This window comes from Oncorhynchus gorbuscha, unplaced genomic scaffold (genome assembly GCF_021184085.1).
Source record: "Oncorhynchus gorbuscha isolate QuinsamMale2020 ecotype Even-year unplaced genomic scaffold, OgorEven_v1.0 Un_scaffold_768, whole genome shotgun sequence".
NCBI lineage: Eukaryota > Metazoa > Chordata > Actinopteri > Salmoniformes > Salmonidae > Oncorhynchus > Oncorhynchus gorbuscha.
In genome coordinates this window covers 270161-292799 of record NW_025745561.1, presented here as the reverse complement: position 1 = coordinate 292799, position 22639 = coordinate 270161, and the positions used below count along the sequence as shown (strand labels likewise).

General features: G+C 43.4%; 1 protein-coding gene across 1 annotated transcript in view; it reads right to left on the bottom strand.

Annotated features, from left to right (window-relative positions):
- The window catches only part of LOC124019203 (disks large homolog 5-like), a 61595-nt gene that overhangs the window by 5690 nt on the left and 33266 nt on the right, over window positions 1–22639 (bottom strand). The window contains exons 12-29 of the mRNA XM_046334597.1: window positions 20636–20768; window positions 20297–20424; window positions 20015–20190; window positions 18850–18953; window positions 17386–17478; window positions 16568–16925; window positions 15847–16529; window positions 13560–13680; window positions 11811–11964; window positions 11167–11303; window positions 10837–10926; window positions 9988–10156; window positions 6872–7034; window positions 6416–6549; window positions 5942–6106; window positions 5621–5807; window positions 4135–4283; window positions 62–232 (exon numbers count right to left, since the gene is read on the bottom strand). Of these exons, the coding sequence (XP_046190553.1) occupies window positions 62–232; window positions 4135–4283; window positions 5621–5807; window positions 5942–6106; window positions 6416–6549; window positions 6872–7034; window positions 9988–10156; window positions 10837–10926; window positions 11167–11303; window positions 11811–11964; window positions 13560–13680; window positions 15847–16529; window positions 16568–16925; window positions 17386–17478; window positions 18850–18953; window positions 20015–20190; window positions 20297–20424; window positions 20636–20768 (3315 nt within the window). The remainder of the gene's footprint in view (window positions 1–61; window positions 233–4134; window positions 4284–5620; window positions 5808–5941; window positions 6107–6415; window positions 6550–6871; window positions 7035–9987; window positions 10157–10836; window positions 10927–11166; window positions 11304–11810; window positions 11965–13559; window positions 13681–15846; window positions 16530–16567; window positions 16926–17385; window positions 17479–18849; window positions 18954–20014; window positions 20191–20296; window positions 20425–20635; window positions 20769–22639) is intronic.

Sequence of the window (22639 nt, the reverse complement as noted above, 5' to 3'; positions counted from 1 at the left end):
ATATAATTACACAAGAGCCATGACTCGCGTACGTGTGTCTGCATGTCTGTGTGTGTCTCACATGTATTTGCTGGGTATCTGTCCTCTCTGGATCTGCTGTGCATTTTCATCCAGCTGCCAGGCCATCCAGGTGCCAAAGCTGCCCTTTGGTAGAGTATCATCCACATACAGGATGTCATCCTTCTTAAAACTAAGGTCCAGCTCTGCCTCCACTGTCCGCTCATAAAGTGCTCTGGAGAGATGGAGGAAGGGGGTAAGAAGAAAGCATGAAGGAGGGAGAGAAAGGAAGAGAGTTAGTGTGTGCGCGCATGCGTGTTCAGTGTGTGCAACCCTTCACCCAGTATGGTTGGAGCCCCATAACTCTTTCGAAGTATATCTGTGGGGCTGTGTGCAGAGTTAGTGCCAATGACATCAAGACCCAGCCTGTATGACTAGTTACTGCGGCTGCCATGCAGAAACTGCGACTGAGTCCAAAATGGCACCATATTCCTTATATAGTGCACTACCTTTGACCAGAGCCCAATGAGGTCTGGTTTATAAAAAATAAAATAAAATGGGTACTGTATAGGGAATAGGGTGCCATTTGGGACACAACCTCTCAGCTTTCTACAGACTTCTAACAACAAACAGCTGCACTTACCAACAGACTTCCCCCTATTCTTCATTCACAGCCTTTATTTACTGTATGGTCTGTCTCAGTCTGCCTTGAGCCTACATAGATGCAAAGTGACAGACATGCGCTCGCACACACACTTTCTACAAGGGCATTTAGCCTAGGCGCAATGAAGAGTCTCCTCAGTCTGTCCACAGGTAAACCAACCCTGCTGTATGTATGATAGATTGTATCTCTAGGGAGAGAGATGGTGGATGGGATGGTCATCCTGAATGTGGGACCTAATTGCTTTAGATGAAGAGAAAGTGCATCTTTCCCTTATCAATCTACACACAATACACCATAATGACAAAGCAAAAACAGATTAACAAATTTGTAAATGTATTGAAAATTAAAATCTGAATTAATCCATTTACATAAGTATTCAAACCCTTTACTCAGTACTTTGTTGAAGCACCGTTAGCAGCAATTAAAACCTCAAGTTTTCTTGGGTATGACGTGACAAACTTGGCACGCCTGTATTTGGGGAGTTTCTCCTGCATTGTCATGCCTGTGCTTAGGGTCATTGTCCTGTTGGAAGGTGAACCTTCGCCCCAGTCGGAGGTCCTGAGCGCTCTGGAGCAGGACCTCAATTGTCAAGTAAAGATAACTTAATAGAAAATCACCCAGTAAAATCCTACTTGAGTAAATGTATTTGCTAAAAAATACTGAAGTATCAAAGTAAAAGTACAAATAAAAAAAATACTTATAGTAAGCAAACCAGATGGCACAATTTAGACATAATTTACAAACAAAGCATTTGTTTAGTGAGTCCGTAAGATCAGAGGCATTAGGGATGACCCGGGATGTTCTCTTAATATGCTTGTGAATTGAATCATTTTCTGTCCTTCTAAGCATTCAAAATGTAACAAGTACTTGGAAAATGTATAGAGTACAAATATAATTTTCTTTAGGCATGTTGTGAAGTAAAAGTAGTCAAAAATATACATAGTAAGTACAGATACCCCAAAAAACTACTTAAGTAGTACTTTATAGTATTTTTACTTAAGTACTTTACACCACTGGTTGTCATCAAGGATCTTTCTGTACTTTGCTCCATTCATCTTTCTCTCGATCCTTACTAGTCTCCCAGTCCCTGCCGCTGAAAAACATGATAGCATGATGCTGCTGCCACAACTATGGTTCACCGTAGGGATAGTGCAAGGTTTCCTCTAGATGTGACGCTTGTCATTCAGGCAAAAAGTTCAACCTTGGTTTCATCAGACCAGATAATCTGGTTTCTCATGGTCAGAGTCCTTTTGGCAAACTCCAAGTGGGCTGTCTGGCCACTCTACTATAAAGTCCTGATTGGTGAAGTGCTGCAGAGATGGGAGAATGTTCCAGAAGGACAACCATCTCCACAGAGAACAGAGGGTTCTTGGTTAACTTCCCGATTGCTCAGTATGGCCGGGCGGCCCAGCTCTAGGAAGAGTCTTGGAGGTTCCAAACTTCTTCCACTTAAGAATGATTGAGGCCACTGTGTTCTTGGGGACCTTCAATGCTTCAGAAATGTTTTGGTACCTTTCCCCAGATCTGTGCCTAGACACAATCCTGTCTTGGCACTCTACAGAGAACTCCTTTGACCTCATGGCTTGGTTTTTGCTCTGACATGCACTATCAACAGTGGGACCTGATATAGACATGTGTGTGTCTTTCCAGATCATGTCAAATCAATTGAATTTACTAAAAGATGGACTCCAATAAAGTTGTAGAAACATCTCAAGAATGATCAATGGAAATAGGATGCACCTGAGCTCAATTTCAAGTCTCATAGCAAAAGGTCTAAATACTTACATAGAAAAGGTAGTTTTTTTTGTATTTATAACTTCTTTTTTTTAAATAATGTTTTCGCTTTGTCATTATGGGGTATTATGTCAATTGAATCCATTTAAAATTCAGGCTGTAAAGTAACATAATATGGAAAAGGGTCTGAAAACTTTCCGAATGCACTGTATGTGCTCAGAAAGTATTCACACCCCTCAACTTTGTCCACATTTTGTTGCGTTACAGCCTGAATTTCAAATGGATTAAATGGAGATTGTGGAACTTCTTAGAAATGTTAACAAATTCATAAAAAAATGTAAAGCTGAAATGTCTTGAGTCAATAACCATTCAACCCCTTTTATGGCAAACCTAAATTCCGGAGTAAAAATGTGCTCAACAATTCACAATATTATTGCACACGTGCAACGTGTATACCATGATTTCTAAATGACTACCCAATCTCTGTACCCCACATATACAATTATCGGTAAGGTCCTCAGTCAAGCAGTGAATTTCAAGCACATTTCAAAGCACCTATTGGTAGATGTATAAAAATAATAAATAAAAAAGCTGAGAAAATATTCCTTTCAGCGTGGTTAACTTATTAATTACACTTTGGATGGTGTATCAATACATCCAGTCACCACAAAAATACAGGCGTCCTTCCTAACTCAGTTGCTGGAGAGGAAGGAAACCGCTCAGGGATTTCACAATGAGCTCAGTGTTGATTTTAAAACAAGTTAGAGCTTAATGGCAGTGATAGGAGATAACTGAGGATGGATCAACAACATTGTAGTTATGCCGAAATACTAACATAAATGACAGTGTGAAAAGGAAGCCTGTAAAAGACAATATTCCAAAACATGCATCCTGTTTGCAATCAGGCACTAAATATATTGCTTAAAAAATTGCTTAGAAATGAACTCTTTGTCCTGAATACAAAGCGTTATGTTTGGGGCAAATTCAACACATCAGAGTACCACCCTCATCTTATTTCAAGCATGATGGTGGCTGCATCATGTTGTGGGTATGCTTGTCATCAGCAAGGACTATGGAGTTTTTTTTGGATAAAAAGAAACTGAACAAATCTAAGCACAGGCTAAATCCTAGAGGAAAACTTGTTCAGCCACTGGGAGACAAATTCACCTTTCAGCAGGACAATAACCTAAAACAAAAGGCCAAATATACACTGGATTTGCTTACCAAGACTACATTGACTGAAAATCACTGCCAAAGGTGATTCTAACATGTATTGACTCAGGGGGTTGAATATTCATCTAATCAAGATACGCTGTTAAATTGTTCATCACAACAACAATAAAAGGAAAAAATATAGTATTTTTGTAGTTTGGTGACAACACATTTCCATTAAATCCAAAATGTGGAAAAAGGGGTGTGAATGGTTTTTTTGTTTTTTTTATTACCTTTATTTAACTAGGCAAATCAGTTGAGAACACATTCTTATTTTCAATGACGGCCTAGGAACAGTGGGTTAACTGCTTTGTTCAGGGGCAGAATGACAGATTTTACCTTGTCAGTTCGGGGATTCGATCTTGCAACCTTTCGGTTACTAGTCCAACGCTCTAACCACTAGGCTACATACCACCCCACAGAATACTTTCTGAAGGCATAGAAGTGGAGGTGCATGAAGGTACAGTAGATCGCATAGAGGGTATCATGAAAAACAGGCACTTTGGGGACAGGATATGTGTGTGTACCTGATATAGAAGCCGTCCCCCGGTGTGTCTTTGACAATGTTGAAGTCGTCCTGTCGTTGTTGGACTTTGAGTGTGACCGTCTCGGCTGGCTTCAGCATCTCTACATATACCTCCTCCACTGTCTTGTTCTTCATGTTTACTGACCCATACTGAGAGAGAGAATATGAATTTACAATCGCCTTTACTGGGTCAACACCATACATTACACAAACAAATGAAAACAAACATTTAAATTTAAACCGTAACAAATTATAACGAAAAGAGGGAGATCAAGAGTGTGAGCGTGCACAAGAGAGAGACAGAGAGAAGAGGAAAAGAGGAGGGAAATCCCTTGGCTGTATGAAGTGTCCGTCTATTGATTCATTCTGGGGGGGAGGAGGATGATGACAGAAGATGAGGAGAATTGCCAGGGGGATGAAAGGTGAAAGCTCTACTGCGTGTTCTGTCCTGATGAACAAGCTCTAGGTCTGTTTGGAGAACAGAGCTTATAGGGGCAGGGAGAGAGCATGCCAGGAATCGGATAGTATGAGTTAGATCGACCACAGCATGTCATGATAGAGAAAGCGGGGGGCAATCGATGAAGGAACAAAGACAGGCAGGAGGAATGGTAATGAGCTATGGAAGAGATACTGCAGGGTGCAAACTGTTCACTTAGAAAAAAGTTATTATACAATCTGTGTGTGTAAGGATGTGCAGGATTATTCAAAATATCTGAACATTTTAAGTGATTTTAACACAAAAGGCACTGTGCGCCCCATAAATAAAGACCGGTAACCTTCACGTGAGTAGCTTGTTGTTAATGTTGGCCAATCAAAGAGGCTCAATGCTTTGCAAGTTGAGTGAGCGTTCACTAATGCAATGCAAGATGGAATAAAATAACATAATTAAAAGTTAGGGTAATGAAGAGTAGGCTATAAAGAGAAACAGGTAGGCTGTTTTATTTGAATGGGGTTGGGGAGAAAGGGTAGCATATGGCCTTAATTAGCCTAGCTAGCTATAGTTGGGGGAAAAACGATTTTCTTGCCACTTCGATACTAAAGTTACTTTTTCGTAGCAGGTTAGGAGACTGAGGTTATGGTTAGGGAAAGGGTTTGGGTTAGTGAAAATGCTAAAAAGTATGTAGCTAGCTAGCTTCTGTAGGCTACTCCAGTCAAGACAGGCACTGTTATAAAATAACATAGTGACTGCTTCAAGTGACTGCTTTAGCTAGTCTTGGCTGTAGCAAAATGTCCTCTGTGTCTCGCTCTCTCCCTCTGTCTCCTCGCAACACACACTGCCCCATATAAACTCCGTAGGCCGCTGAAGCAATAGAGCCAGCCTCTCCCTGCGCAGCAGTGCTCAGGTACGGATAAAAAATATATATATATATATATATCCAGATATCCAACAAAAATAAATACTATTCGAATAGCGCCATTTTTTCAAAACACCATCCCTAGTGTCTCAAATAAAATCTGCACACATGCTGGTTTATGTAAAACTCTACCTCCAGTATGAGGTCCCCAGGCTGCAGTCCCTCTGTTCCCCTAGCAGGGCTGTCCTCTTCCAGACTCTCTACATAGACCCCGCGGAGGTTCCCTCCACATAGCCCCAGCCCCAGTTCTGCCCCCTGGGCTCTGCGCACCGTCACCACCCGTGGTTCACACACCTTACGACTACCCTCTGACAACATCCTGGATGGGGAGGGAAGAAGAAAACTTTACTAATCCTTACGAAACAGAAATGTGTCTGCTGCTGTACCCAACCCTTGCAGTACAAACACACATTAGGTTAGAGAGGCTGGAGCAGTCAGAGGTGTGTTTGTTACCTGATGAAACTATGAGGACTAGTTGTAGGGGTGGTCTGTTTGGAGGAGGGGGTGAGTGTTCCTTCGTCTTGTTCACTCAGAGTGTCTATAGTAGAGTGGTTGTCAGGGGTGGTGGCTCCACTGCCATGGGGAGTTGACTGGCTGCTCACCGGCTCCAGACGAGAACTACAAACGCAAAGAGAGAGAAACAAAAACCTTAATACCTCAGTCAAATGAATGGGAGAGATTGGTGCCATCTATTTAAACTGGATAGAGGTGCCAAATGATGCCTGTATATTTCTCCAGATGATTACTTTGGGATTTACATAATAAATGGCATGGTTGGAGGTCAACTTTACACCACTTTTGAACTATGAATAACATTTTGTCTTTGATTACCTTTCATTTAAAAAAAAACTAACCTCTGGGAATATTTTTTTTTGTTGTTAATGTGGATTTTGAATGGTTTTCCAGCTGTGTGTGTGTGTGTATGACCTGGAGCGTGAGTGGTTTCCCAGCTGGTACATGTGGGGGTTGTACTGAGCCATGATGGTGATGGTGTCACACTGCTGACCAATTATCAGCCTGGCTTGCTGCTCTGTGGCATTACGCAAGTTAATACCATTATACTGGAGGAGGGGAGATGAAACGGGAGAGAAAGGTAAGATGTTATTGAAATAAACCTCACTGAAAATAAATAGCACTTCTCAATTGTCATTCTCAGGCATGAACGGCTGACTAGGTCACTCTGGATAAGAACAACTGCTAAACGACAAAAATGCTAAATGTAATGTTTTATTCCATGAGGGGGAACTGGAGTATGTGTAGTCTAGATGTGCAAGCGACTGCGCTGGCTGCAGACAACATCGTCACATTTATCATTTCCTCCTGAGCTGAAACGGATATGACCCTTAACCCTGGCAGGAAGGAGCAATGAAACAGGAAAGTTACCTCGAGGAGTTGGTCGCCGTACTCCAGCCCGGCCTGATGGGCGATGCTGCCTCCGGTTACCTTGGAGACGAAGATGCCGCCGTTCTCGCCGCTGACGATAGAGATGCCCAGAGGCTCCGCCCCTTTGTGAACGATCACATTACGAGGTTCCTCCAGGTACGGCCTGACGGGAGGGAGGGATGAGAAACTTCAGGGCTGCATCTCATCTCCCCTATGAGGGTATTGCCAAAAGTTGTGCACTACATAGGGATTAGGGTGCTATGAAACTCTCATATTAATTTTCACAAGACAGACATATTACATATCACATGAAAAACTAACAGATAGAAATAACAGAGACTGTGTGCTACAAGGAGAAGACAAGTAAAAGATCCAGAGGTTGTGAGGTGGACAGAGTTATCTTTACATTCAGCCTGGTGACTAGCATTGGGACCAAACACACTCAGAATGCCATCCCATCTGCAAAAGGGCACGGACATTCAGTATCATGCAGCCTCAGTGAGGACTTCACACATGAAACTGGCCACATCATTTCAACAATTCCAACCATACAAACTCAAAACTGTCATTGACAATTGAGACGCAGCACACGTCTATCTATCTTCTCCGGTTCGAGAGGAATAGTTTAGATGTTTTCTGGATCTTTTCCATGAAACGCAGGCTAATGTAAACCTGGTGTGCACTGACCTTTATAACAGAGAAGTGGGATGTAGGCCTAGCTGCTGTTCAGCGGTGAGAACTACCACACAACACATGCTCTACACATTCCAAGTCTCTATGGGCTCTGCCTGGAAACAACTCCTGGCTCCTAATCACAAGACGGGGGGGCAAGGAGTTGTTTCTGAAGTGGGCCTGTGTCTATATCTAAATTTCAGTATTTTTAGCCAACACTCAAGCATGTTAACAGTAAGACCAGTCAGTCAGTCAGTCAACAAACCTGAGGCTCCTGAGAGAGGAGAACCTCGGCCTAGCAGCCAGAGGGATCCTCAGAAAAGACCTGTTACGGTGCAGAGACCTGGAGACATTTACACACACAGCAGATGGAAAAGAAGAAACGAGAGAGGAGATGGACGAGAGAAAAAACAGACACGAAGTGGACAGGAAGGACAGACAGTAAAAGAAAACAGACGGAAATGCAGAGGCCAAACAGGTCTGGTGTGAGAAGAAGAAACTAAATATAACAAAAGGAAAATAGCCTGGTTCCTTCTGCATGTGTTTAGCGAACCCTTCTAACACACAAACATGCATACGTACACATCACACACACGTTCACACCCATGTGCTACTGCTACTACTCTTTTCTTTATTTAATTCTTATCATCTATCCTGATGACTAGTCACTTTATCCTGCCTTCATGTACATATCTACTTCAAATATCTGGTACCTCTGCACATTGATATGGTACTGGTACTCCCTGAATATAGCTCCACATTGATCTGGTACTGGTGCTCCCTGTATATAGCTCCACATTGATATGGTACTGGTACTCCCTGTATATAGCTCCACATTGATCTGGTACTCCCTGTATATAGTTCCACATTGATCTGGTACTGGTACTCCCTGTATATAGCTCCACATAGTTCCACATTGATCTGGTACTGGTACTCCCTGTATATAGCTCCACATTGATCTGGTACTGGTACTCCCTGTATATAGCTCGACACTGATCTGTTACTGGTGCTCCCTGTATATAGCTCCACATTGATCTGGTATTGGTACTCCCTGTATATAGCTCCACATTGATCTGGTATTGGTACTCCCTGTATATAGCTCCACATTGATCTGTTATTGGTACTCCCTGTATATAGCTCCACATTGATCTGTTATTGGTACTCCCTGTATATAGCTCCACATTGATCTGGTACTCCCTGTATATAGCTCCACGTTGATCTGGTACTGGTGCTCCCTGTATATAGCTCCACATTGATCTGGTATTGGTACTCCCTGTATATAGCTCCACGTTGATCTGGTACTGGTGCTCCCTGTATATAGCTCCACATTGATCTGGTACTCCCTGTATATAGCTCCACATTGATCTGGTACTGGTGCTCCCTGTATATAGCTCCACATTGATCTGGTACTCCCTGTATATAGCTCCACGTTGATCTGGTACTGGTGCTCCCTGTATATAGCTCCACATTGATCTGGTATTGGTACTCCCTGTATATAGCTCCACGTTGATCTGGTACTGGTGCTCCCTGTATATAGCTCCACATTGATCTGGTACTCCCTGTATATAGCTCCACGTTGATCTGGTACTGGTGCTCCCTGTATATAGCTCCACATTGATCTGGTATTGGTACTCCCTGTATATAGCTCCACGTTGATCTGGTACTGGTGCTCCCTGTATATAGCTCCACATTGATCTGGTATTGGTACTCCCTGTATATAGCTCCACGTTGATCTGGTACTGGTGCTCCCTGTATATAGCTCCACATTCATCTGGTACTCTCTGTATATAGCTCCATTCTTGTGTATTTTATTTTACTATTTTATTTTTAAACTCTGCATAGTTGGGAAGGGCTCGTAAGCATGCATTTGATGGTAAAGTCTACAACAGTTGTATTCGGCGCATGTGACAAATTACATTTGATCATTCCACTGGCATGGTCAGAGGAGTTGGCTAAAGCACAAACAGATCTGGGACCAGGCTACAAGGAGAAACGACAGCAACACTCAACTGACCTTTATGCTGCATATACCAAGAGCATTATAGCTGATATATAATCTACACATCACACACTTCCTACCTGTACTCCTTTAGACCAGTGTTATTTAATATATTCTAGTACTAGTCCACCTGAGTTATCTTTAATTGAACCTTTATTTAACGAGGCAAGTCAGTTAAGAACCAATTCTTATTTACAATGACGGTCTACCCCGGGCCAAACCCAGAAGACACTGGGCCAATTCTGTGTCGCCCTATGGGACTCCCAATCACGGCCAGTTGTGATACAGCCAGCTAACAAAGGGCTTGGTGATTATTTGACCAATTGAATGAGGATTGCTAGTAGTGGAAAAGAGCAAATAAATAAAACTGCTGGGGACACTCCATTCCACACCATGTTTTAGACTGTCCAGCCCTATCTCACGTTTGTCATCTTTCCCATCCTACCGGTCTTTCATCCGCTCTCCAATTGGCACAGGGCTGACGGAGATTCTGGGCAGGGTGGATATGGAGCTCTGTGATTGGCTGCTGGCGAAGGAGGATGTCTCCAGGTTCAGAGGTGATTGGGGGGGAGTGATGAGGCTGGGACTGCTGCACTCTGAATGTGACAGGGAGCCTGGAGAAGGGTGGCGGGGAGAGAGGGTAAGAGACTTTAAATGAGATATTAAGATGAGATCGTACTTTATTAATTCCCAAGGGAAAATGTGTTGGTCATTCTTACAATCATAGTAAAAACAATTAAAATACTCACAACAGTTAAAACATGGTAGTAGAGTGAAAGCGAGAGTGAGAAAGGGAAAGAATTGGTCCATAGTTACAGTGTCATTTCTCAGACAAGTAACCAGGTTGTAAATATCCTGACAAAAGCATATTAACCCCCAGCTTTAATGGCCCAGGACACAAAATCTATATGGTTAAAGTGTTTCCCTGTGTTTAGTGTTTTTTCAACAGTAGATTAGTGTTTCCCTGTGTCCAACTTTTTCAGCAGTAGATTATAGAACAGCGCCTTTAAATTACCTGCTAACAGGGGTATCACATCTCAGAGAAAAAACAAATGTAGTCAGCTGTTTGATTTGGAATAATACTCTTTAGTTGAGTGGAAAATGAGCATTCTAAAGTCCCCTTGGGACCAGAGTCAGGTAATATTGGTTGAGAGGTACAGTATTCAGGGAATAGGCATCTTAATACGTGTTCATTCATCCATCCACTCATTTGTTAATTAGTCTATCCACCCACCCATCAATAATTTTGTTAATTAATTTGTTTGTTCAATTATGCATCCATCCATGCATGTACCTCTGTCAGAGCCCAGCATGGATCGAGGGTAGCGGGGAGTGGAGGGGATCTTAATCCTCTCGTTCCGGTACTGGACGTTACTGGAAGAATCTGATGCAATAGAGGAAAAGTCCATCAGTGTGTGTGTGTGTGTGTGTGTGTGTGTGTGTGTGTGTGTGTGTGTGTGTGTGTGTGTGTGTGTGTGTGTGTGTGTGTGTGTGTGTGTGTGTGTGTGTGTGTATAATACAATTATTGTGTGTGTGGCGTGGGTATAATAAGTATTTTTTTGTGTGTGCGCAAGCATGTATAATACGAGCGCGTGTATGTGGCGTGCATGCATGGGTGACTGACCAAGGCCCAGGCGAGCACTGGAGGGTAGTGAGTTGGTACCATGGGAGGTGCGGCTGCTGCGTGATGAGGACTCGGAGTAGTCTGCTGCTGGACGCTTTTGGCTCAGGTCCAGGCTCAGACGCCCCTGGTGCTGCGGACTGACACACACACTCTTCCTACATAATTCATGGGTTGAACATAGCGCCACTAACACCTTTTTATGAAAGTCATCTTAGGGACTGGTGCACAACTGAATCTGCTACTCAATGCATTCTCAAACAGCACGACAACTCCAAAGGAGGCAACCATTTAGTAGGAGAAACTTGTCATCATTGTAATGTTGTCAGATTGACATTAGATGTAGTATAACATTAGCTAGCTAGCTAAGAGGGGAGAGCACCGGATTTCAGCTAGCTAACGTTACCATTGCAAGGTATTTTTAACCAACTTACCTAACTAAAGGCAACATTGCCATAAAGAAAAATTGCCTTCATCATAATGATGACCAAGTTGTTTCCTACTAAATATTTGCCTACTTAAGCAATGTCATATTTTCAAGCCAATAATTTAGACTAAATGATCATTTGCCCCCTTGAGGAATGACTGGGCTCCACTTTTCGGGGTAGTTATTCTGTCGGGGTAGTTATTCTGTCTGGGGTAATTATCTGGGGTGTTGGTTGTTGTGCTGGTGTTGGCAGATCTGGGAGGAGACAGAGGGACAGTTGTTGGTGTGGACTCTGTGGCTGCGGACTGTGTAGACTGGGTTCCTCATCACTGCGGTCACCGCTGGACACGGGGCCAGGCCACGATGGGCCGAGTCTGATAGAACACACACACACACTGATTAGAGAACAACAACAACCACCACCACCACACCGGTTAAATAGGAGGAACACACACTGGCCAGAGAGGCTCCAGATAGAAATGTGTTATGGGTCCTCCTGAGTGGTGCAGCGGTCTAAGGCACTGCATCACAGTGTTAAAGGCGTCGCTACAGACAAGAGTTCGATCCCGGGCAGTGTCACAACCGGCCGTGATCGGGAGTCCCATAGAATTGTCTCAGCATCATCCGGGTTAGGGGAGGGTTTGGCCAGGGGACTACTTGGCTCATTGAGCTTTCAGCGAATCCTTGTGGCGGATGCAGGCTGACCTTGATCATCAGGTGAAAGGAGTTTCCTCCGACACACTGGTGCGGCTGGTTTCTGGGTTAAGCGGGCGGGTGTTAACTTCGCTAAGGTAGGGGGCAGCATTTGGAATTTTGGATGAAAAGCAGGCCCAGAAGATAGGATATGCATATAATATAATAGTAGATATGGATAGAAAACACTAAAGTTTCCAAACCTGTTAAAATAGTGTCCATGAGTAAAACAGAACTGATTTGGCAGGCGAAAACCTGAGAAAAAAATCCTACTTCTGGAATGGATTCATGTTGTAGTTTTCTATTCAATGCCATTAGTGTCCATTGACTTAGGGCTTAAATTGCAGTTCCTATGACTTCCACTAGACGTCAGTCTCTAGAAATTGTTTCAGGCTTGTATTCTGAAAAATGAGGGAGTAAGAGCAGTCTGAATGAGTGGACCCTGCAGTGTCACAGAGCTTTTTCATGGGCGCGACTGAGAGAGTGCCTTTCTTGTTTACCTTTTATATTGACGACGTTATTTTCCGGTTGAAATATTATCGATTATTTAAGCTAAAAACAACCTGAGGGTTGAATATAAACATCGTTTGACATGTTTCTATGAACTTTACAGATACAATTTGGATTTTTTTGTCTGCCTGTTGTGACTGCGTTTGAGCCTGTGGATTACTGAAGGAAAGGCGAACAAAACTGAGGTTTTTGGATATAAAGAGAGACTTTATCGAACAAAAGGAACATTTATTGAATGAATGAATGTCTTCTGAGTGCCACCATATGAAGATCGTCAAAGGTAAGTGATTAATTTTATCTATATTTCTGACTTGTGTAACTTCTACTTGGCTGGTTACTGTTTGTAATGATTTGTCTGCTGGGCTATGTTCTCAAATAATCGTAAGATGTGCTTTCGACGTAAAGCATTTTAAAAATCTGAACAGTGGTCGGATTCACAAGGAGTTAATCTTTAAACCCATGTAAAATAGTCATATCTTTTCTGAATTTTTACAATGAGTATTTTTGTATTTGAATTTGGCGCGCTGCAATCTCACTGGATGTTGGCCAGGTGGGACGCTAGCGTCCCACATACCCTAGAGGTTAAGAAGCGCGGTTGGGCTGGTCATGTTTCTGAGGACACATGACTCGACCTTCGGCCCCTGAACCCATTAGGGAGTTGCAGCGATGAGAAGATCAAAATTGAAGAGGAAAAGAGGCTAAATTTATTATTTGTATTAAAAAGGAGGAAAGTGTGTGTGTGTGTGTGTGAGAGAGAGTGACTCACTTGCAGGCAGGGTACTGTTGTAGACGGTGGAGACGAAGCCCACACTGTGTCTGTGAGAGCGGTTGGGAGAGGAGCGAAGCATCTCTCTGGGCTCTGGGGAGTGATCGTCATTGGAGTAGCTCTGATGGTTGACAGATACAGAAATCATTGGGTTTAATGATGAGGAACAGAAAGAGTAGGAGAATAAGGAGAAGGACCCATTTCAGAGTGGGACTCCAGTCACAGTCCAATGACCAGAAACAGAAAGAAGAGAATGATGGGAAGTAAACTGAAGGAGCAGTTTAAGAGTGCTGGGATGAGACCACAGCCCCCGGACTCAGCACTTTGAGCCCTGGGCTGCATATCGCCTGGAGCTCTGTACAGAGGCATCAATCACCATTGAGGCAGCCTGGTGGCGAGGCACACACAGAAAGGGTTGTAAATACTGCCACAAAAAGGCTGCCGTGTATCACCCTGGAGTACTGGCTGGGTGCGAGGCCACGCAGTGCTGGTGTTTCTCTTTTTAAATGAAGTGTTTTGAGACATAAGGTTCATCTCAGTAGTCTTAAGTGGAATGCACATCTTGTCTCCTCTCCTTGATCATAGGCTAGGTACAGTGGGGCAAAAAAGTATTTAGTCAGCTACCAATTGTGCAAGTTATCCCACTTAAAAAGATGAGGCCTGTAATTTTCATCATAGGTACACTTCAACTATGACAGACAAAATGAGAAAATCAATCTTTTTAATTAATTAGCTAATTATGGTGGAAAATAAGTATTTGGTCAATAACAAAAGTTTCTCAATACTTTGATATATACCCTTTGTTGGCAATGACAGAGGTCAAATGTTTTCTGTAAGTCTTCACAAGGTTTTCACACACTGTTGCTGGTATTTTGGCCCATTCCTCCATGCAGATCTCCTCTAGAGCAGTGATGTTTTGGGGCTGTTGCTGGGCAACACAGACTTTCAACTCCCTCCAAAGATTTTCTATGGGGTTGAGATCTGGAGACTGGCTAGGCCACTCCAGGACCTTGAAATGCTTCTTACGAAGCCACTCCGTTGCCAGGGCGGTGTGTTTGGGATCATTGTCATGCTGAAAGACCCAGCCACGTTTCATCTTCAATGCCCTTGCTGATGGAGGTTTTCACTCCAAATCACTCGATACATGGCCCCATTCATTCTTTCCTTTACACGGATCAGTCGTCCTGGTCCCTTTGCAGAAAAACACCCCCATGCTTCACAGTAGGTATGGTGTTATTTGGATGCAACTCAGCATTCTTTGTCCTCCAAACACGACGAGTTGAGGTTTTACCAAAATGTTATATTTTGGTTTCATCTGACCGTATGACATTCTCCGAATCTTCTTCTGGATCATCCAAATGCTCTCTAGCAAACTTCAGACGGGCCTGGACGTGTACTGGCTTAAGCAGGGGGACACGTCTGGCACTGCAGGATTTGAGTCCATGGCGGCGTAGTGTGTTACTGATGGTAGGCTTTGTTACTTTGGTCCCAGCTCTCTGCAGGTCATATATAAAGGTCCCCCCGTGTGGTTCTGGGATTTTTGCTCACCGTTCTTGTGATCATTTTGACCCCACGGGGTGAGATCTTGCGTGGGAGCCCCAGATCGAGGGAGATTATCAGTGGTCTTGTATGTCTTCCATTTCCTAATAATTGCTCCCACAGTTGATTTCTTCAAACCAAGCTGCTTACCTATTGCAGATTCAGTCTTCCCAGCCTGGTGCAGGTCTACAATTTTGTTTCTGGTGTCCTTTGACAGCTCTTTGGTCTTGGCCAGAGTGGAGTTTGGAGTGTGACTGTTTGAGGTTGTGGACAGGTGTCTTTTATACTGATAACAAGTTCAAACAGGTGCCATTAATACAGGTAACGAGTGGAGGACAGAGGAGCCTCTTAACGAAGAAGTTACAGGTCTGTGAGAGCCAGAAATCTTGCTTGTTTGTAGGTGACCAAATACTTATTTTCCACCATAATTTGCAAATAAATACATTTAAAAAATCCTACAATGTGATTTTCTGGAGACAAAAAAGATCTAATTTTGTCTGTCATAGTTGAAGTGTACTTATGATGAAAATTCCAGGCCTCTCATCTTTTTAAGTGGGAGAACTTGCACAATTGGTGGCTGACTAAATACTTTTTTGCCCCACTGTATGTGAACACAACATATTAGAGGATGACTTCACCTGTTCAGTTCTTTAATGTAAATGCATATGGAGAGGAGAAGCGAGGAAGCCACTTCAGACTATTGTAATCAGCCTTAGTGAAAAGCACTCTACATTAACATCAAACAGACCTGGAAGGAGGGCAGAGTGATGGACTGGGGGGTCATCCTGCGTCGGAGAGCTGGTGCTGATTTAGGGCGGGGCCTCTTCACATCAGGCTCCTCCCCCCTGGTGCGTCCGATATCCTCATCACATGACTTCCTCGATGTCAGCACTTTCCCGTCCAGGAAGTAGTGGTTCCCGTTTCTGTCTCTTTCCCTCTCTCGTTCCATCTCATGTTCCTCATGGCCCTCCCCGGTAACCATGGAAACAACATCCCCCTTGCCGCCGTTCCCGTCGGAGGTGAGCGTGCAGTCGGAGGCGGAATTGCTCTGCTGTTTGTGTTTGAATTTGAACGAATCGCTGCGGGTAGGCGGCGGAGGAGGGGTGGGTGTGGCTGTAGAGGAGGAGGAGAGAGACTCCGTCTTGGAGGGCTGCGGGGAGTGGGCCACCAGCTGACTGGGCAACAGGTACTCTATCTTGGAAGATGGGGGAGCCATCTCAGGCCGTGGTTTGAAGGCGTCCGTGTCGAAGATGGACTTCCTCTGTTTGGGTGACTTGAAGATGGACAGCTGGGTCGGAGTAGTCGCTGTGGTCGTATCCACGGCGACAGACATCCCGCCGACGATCATCTTCGGCCAGGTACCGCCGCTGTGTTTCTTCTCCAGGGTAGTCTCCACGGTGATGCAGTCGGGGGGGGTTAGAGAGGTCATAGGTCATGGGGGGTGGAGGGGGGCTTGGCGTAGGGGGACCCAGAGCAGCACTCCTGGAAGGCGCTGGGGCCGTAGCGGCTCTGGGGACCCAGACCAAGGTCAGAGGACGGCCGGAGACTGGTGGCATGGAGAGACCCCGTGGAGAAGGGCTTCCTGACGTCCCCGTACGGGCCCATCCCCTCCTCGGCCTCCACACCCCTGCTTTTCCTCCTCTCTCCTTGGACATTGACACTACCACCTCCCCCACCTGTGTCGGGGCAGAAGATGTCTGTCTGTGTGGAGCTGTTGTGTTTGAGGTTACGACTGTTCCTGGAGTGGACCTCGGAGAGACGGCTGTTGGACGATGACTCGCGCAGGCTGTCGAAGATGTTCTGGCCCGACGAACTGTGAGGGAAGAACTGGGAACATAAAAGGATAGAGGACAGAGATAAAGGGGGTGTTAGGAATAGCACTAGACGAGTAAAAACACATTTCCTTTTTTCCTAAACTCTAAACTTTCCGCCAAAAATAAAGTTCACACTATCCAGGAATCTAGTCACTGCAGTGCAGTAATATCTAACATGTTTGTTCTTGAGAAAGTCAGTCGCGGTCCTAAAAAAAAAGAGTGCCCGCTATAGCATCAAATCAAGGTGTTGCAGTGTATGGCACTACATGGACTTCAGGAGAACTTGAGTCTAAATTAAGGCTGATTTGAGGCCAGCGGGCAGTGAAGTTTAGATTCACCTTCAAGTCAAAGCCCTATGTTTAAAATAAGGCTGTTATGTGGCACCACATTGACTGGAGGAGAACTTGTCTTTAGTCTAATTTGAGGCTAGTGTGCATTCAAGGAGATTCGTAGAGGAGCTAGTTTAGATTCACCTTCATGAGAGAGAGGCTGAGAGAGTCCCTACAGTTCCTCAGCAGTGTCTCACACTCAGTCACCGACTTGTTGTCCAGAGCGATGCCGTTGATCTGGGGGAAACAGAAGCCACATAAAAAAGTGGACACATACTACTCACTTCCCACACATCCTTCTAAAACATACAGTTTTGCTAGGTGGTATTGCTTTCAAGAGAGATTGAGAATTCAACTACCCTAACCTCAAATAGAAATCCCCTGCACCTGAAGAACTCAGTGCCAGAGATTTGAGTCTGCCTGCTGCTGCAGTGGGATACTTTAGAAAATCTAGGCCAGTGGTTCTTCTTAGAACTTTAACACCCCCACACTCCTTTCTCAATCCCCACATTTCCATGACAATAGGCCTGAGATGAATTATAAAATACTGCAGCAAGGAGAGGAGCACAGGGAGAGGAAACAGGAAAGTAGGTAGTGTATTCAAGCCTGAGCAAAAATATTTGTCATATATACCGATAGGTGTAGTGAAATGTGTTGTTTTACAGGGTCAGCCTTGTTAATTAGGGTTAAGTGCCTTTCTCAAGGGCACGTCGGCAGATTTTTTCACCTTGTCGGCTCGGGTATTCGAACCAGCGACCTTTCAGTTACTGGCCCAACACTAGGCTACCTGCCGCCCACCCCCCCAAAAAAATTAGAGATCACACTAGTGAACTTTTAACATTAAATGAAACAGTACTCTTTGAAGTGTGTTATTCCATCTGGGGAGTCCAGTCTAAGTCGGAGTAATGAGCATTAAGAGTGCAGCTGTTGACATATGCAAAATTGTGCATTGACTGCATATGTCACTGTTGGTTCAGCATGTTCAAGTCCTTCACTTACTAACATAATTAAACATATCTGTATATGTGAAATATAACCTGCTACATTAAATTATTAACGACTACAAGGACATGGTATAAGACGATAGACAACCACGATTGACATCTGGTCTAATGTTTGCTAATCATCAAAACTTAGCTATCATGTCCCATATCAGCTAGCCAGGCTTCACTATTAAAGTTGAGGGTGTCAACAGGGGTGCGTCCGAACTGGCACCCCATTTCATATATTGCGCATTAGTCTCGACCTTGGCCGTATGGGCTCTGGTCAAAAACAGTACTCTGTGTAGGGAATAGGGTGCAATTTGAGACAAGCCTTGGTCTACCATTAAAAGGTGAGTGGGGAGATATCTAAGCCCAGTGGTTTTACTAAGCAGCAGAACTTCACAGTACGGACCTGGAGGATTATGACAGCAGATTCAGTAGGTGGATCATGATTAGAGAGAAGGTCTTTTGCCAGGTAGAGTGATGACTGGCTAACATTGTTTCTGTCACCAAATCACTAGAGACCAAATTGGAACAGGGGTCAAATCAGGTGGAGGTGGAGGTAGAGGTTGGAAAAGAGGAGTAGAAACAGGAGGAAGATGAGGTGAGGTGGAGGAGGACTCACAGCAATAAGTCTGTCTCCAACAGTCAGAGATCCCTCCCTGGAAGCAGGACTCCCCTGGACGAGGGCTGTCACAAACACACCATTCTCCAGACCTATACCACTGTCTGGAGTAGAGAGAAGTAGAGAGGAGAATACAATATGTATTACACACTTCAGACCTATACCACTGTCTGGGGTAGAGAGGAGAAGTAGAGAGGAGAATACAATATGTATTACACACTTCAGACTTATAACACTGACGTTAGAATACAAGTGAAGACATCAAAACTATGAAATAACACATATGGAATCATGTAGTAACCAAAAAAAGTGTTAAACATAGCAAAATATATTTTATTTGAGATTTTTCAAAGTAGCCACTCTTTGCCTTGATGACAGCTTTGAACACTCTTGGCATTCTCTCAACCAGTTTCGTGAAGTATTCACCTGGAATGCATTTCAATTAACCTCTTGGGTAGGGGGCAGTATTTTCACATCCGGATGAAAAGCATGCCTTAAAGTAAACTCCCTGTTACTCAGGCCCAGAAGCTAGGATATGCATATCATTGGTAGATTTGGATAGAAAACTAAAGTTTCTAAAACTGTTAAAATGATGTATGAGTATAACAGAACTGATGGCAGGAGAAACCGAGAGGACAAACCACCCCCCACCCCCCTGTTTTTAATGGCTGTTACTTTTTATAAGGCGAAATCCTCCCAGATTGCAGTTTCTATGGCTTCCACTAGATGTCAGTCTTTAGAAAGAGTTTCATGCTGGTTTTTGGAAAAATGAGCCACCTTTTCTAGGTGGCTGATATAATACAACCATGCACTGAATCAATAAATCAAATCAATCACCCAATCAATCATTCAACAAAACATTAAAACATGAACAGGGGTGAATTCATTAGTCGAATTCCGATGCAAACCGTTTTGAGACAGACCAAACCTTTTTGCAACATAATCCGACTGATGAATATACCTATTCTAGTTGATTTGTTGTTTTGTTGAATGATTGCGTGATTTACAATTTATTCTAAGAACCAGACTGAAGCAAACAGAAAGAAAGGGGATGGACCAACCTGAATTTGTCAAATAGAAACTTGTTTTCTTTGCAAAACATTTTACATTTGGAGTAAATGGTTTCCTAATGAATACACACCAGGAGTGCCACAAGTGTTATTACCTTTGTGTCCGATCAGGTTGATGTGTACAGGGGTGACCAGCCTTCCTCCCAGGGACTTCCTCCTGCGTACCACCATGTTGATCAGCCCACCTCTGTTAAGCACTGCCTTTACCACCTGCTTCCTGTCCTTGTTGGTCAGGTCCATGTCATTTATCTTCAGCAACCAATCGTTCACTCTGAAAAGCAGGAAGTAAAAACGTGATATTGGGGATGATGAAGATGAGGAACGAACAGGGGTTACTGAACATGAACCTCAAGGAATTTTACAAATCAGAGAATTACCTTAACCTTCCATCTGCAATACTTCCTTTGTCCACTCTTGTCACAAATATTCCACAATCTCCTGGTAAATATGGATCGTTTACCCCCTCTCCTATGTCAAACCCAAGTGCCTTTAAATCCATGTCATCCTGCAGGAAAACAGTTAAGTTAAACATACTGGTTATCTACATACATAACAGTTCTGAGCCCCTTTATTAAACTGGATTTTAACATTTGCTGGAAATGAATTCATCTGATCAATCAGTCAATCCATCCATTCACCCATCCAATCAATACATCAACAGTAAGTCAAATAAGCATTCAATCAAATCAATGAAAGTATTGTCTCTCCAGAATCACCCTGTCCTTCTCAAACTCCACAACCTCCGTCTCCCACTCCAGAGAGTCTGTGTCGATGGCGGAGTCATGGGAGCTGTGGGCCATCAGCTGACAAAACCTGGCCTCCTTGTCCAGCTGGCTCTCCATCTTCTCTCTGACCACAGGAAGTGATGTCACAGGTCAGAACACATCACAACAGTGTGCAGGATATGTCACTGAGTGCATGTACACTATCTGCTAAATGAGGAAACGTGTGCCTTGTAACATTTTCGTAGCATTTTCATAGAGTTTCTAAATGCTGCACAACTACATCTATAGGGCACCATAGACAGACCTGCCAACCCTGTCAAACTTTTTAGAATACCAGACACATGCAGCAAATTGGAGATTCAACTTGCATGTAACTGCTGCCCGGTCTGTTTTCTCTCGGTCTCCTCACTCATCATCTGGCATAGATTTACTGACTGGCTGAAATAACAATGACTTGCTAAATTAGCTGCTAATTTTGTTATTGCACAACCTATGCTAACGTTTGTTTCATGAGCACATGTGCTTAGACAAACATTATGGATCACACCTGGTTCAGTTCAGTCCTCTGAAAAGGTATTTACAAAACAGAAATAAAAGATTCATACTGATAAGTACAGAACATATAAAATAAATATATGTTTTGTGGATGGCATAATCATGCAGACAATTAGCACAGATTGTCTGCATGATTATGCCATTACATGTAGAGCGTAGAACGGAGTTAATTATCTATAATGTTTTTCTTAGCACATGCCCCCAAGTTTAGTCTCTATAGTAGAGGAACGCTTGTCAACTCTCAAACAGAGCCAATCACTTGGACCAGCTAACAAGTATTGGCCTTTTAGACACGGTTCCAAATCAACACTAATAGAAAAATCTATTTGAAAACATAAAAACAAAAACAGATCGAATTGACACAGACCACAAACTGGCTACACAAAGCTTAAGTAAGCTACCGCAAAGGGAATCTGAATGCTGTTCGCGAGAAGAGTCCGCTGTTTCAGCCTATGTAAAAGGTGCCTATTGTACTTATTTGGAGCACATAGATCATTTCAGATTTTCTAAATTCATAAAATCTCAAAATCTCAAATATAGTGCAGCCATTTTAGAAGCATTGCCTCTATAGCCAATACCAGACACTCATTCATTCTTCATTGTGCAGTCTCCTAAACTCCCGACCCCATTTAATGCCAAGATGTAAATATTTATTTTTAATTATACTTTTGTAAAGCTTTTGTGACGTGGATCATACTTATAGGTACAGTCCATCGGGTTACGTGATCCTCATAATGTTACGTGGAAAATACAACTAATGGAACGCAGAATTAAATGTGTATCACACTCGCACAAATGCAACCAGTTATTTTTCGTATTTGCATTTAACTATTTCACGAGCAAACGCGAGTGAACTGCTGGCATTTTAAAGCTCACCGAATGTCCATCTTATGTTCGTTAACGTTAGCTTGAAACAATTAGAGTTTACCTTTCCACAACACGTGGAGTCGAAGGGGGATTTTGTCCATGTGTTCACATACAGCTGACAGTCGGCAAACTCAGCATCACAACAAACAGGAGGGGCAGACACCCGGTTGCTACATCGAATAATGATGCATTAATCGCCATGTCCGTTGACACAAACTCAGAACATGTCTGTGTGTTGCAGAGCGATTATCAGGATGTTAAATTTACTCAGTGGAGTTATTTTGTATTAAAATGTTTTTATTTATTTTTAATAATCAGGCCCTATTAATTTCTGCGTACTTTGAACTCAGATCTCGTACATGCATACATGGACAGAGAATTGCATAGTCGGGACACAAAATGAGTGCATATTGGCAGGTCTGCATAGATATCTATAGAGCACCATAGATATCTATAGGGCAAAGCAACCGTTCAAAGAGCTGCAAGGGAAGTGTTACCAAAGTCTAAAAGGTAGCAGCAAAGTCATATTCTACAGTGTGTAAAGGAAAGGCTGAAGGAGAAATAGGCCTATGG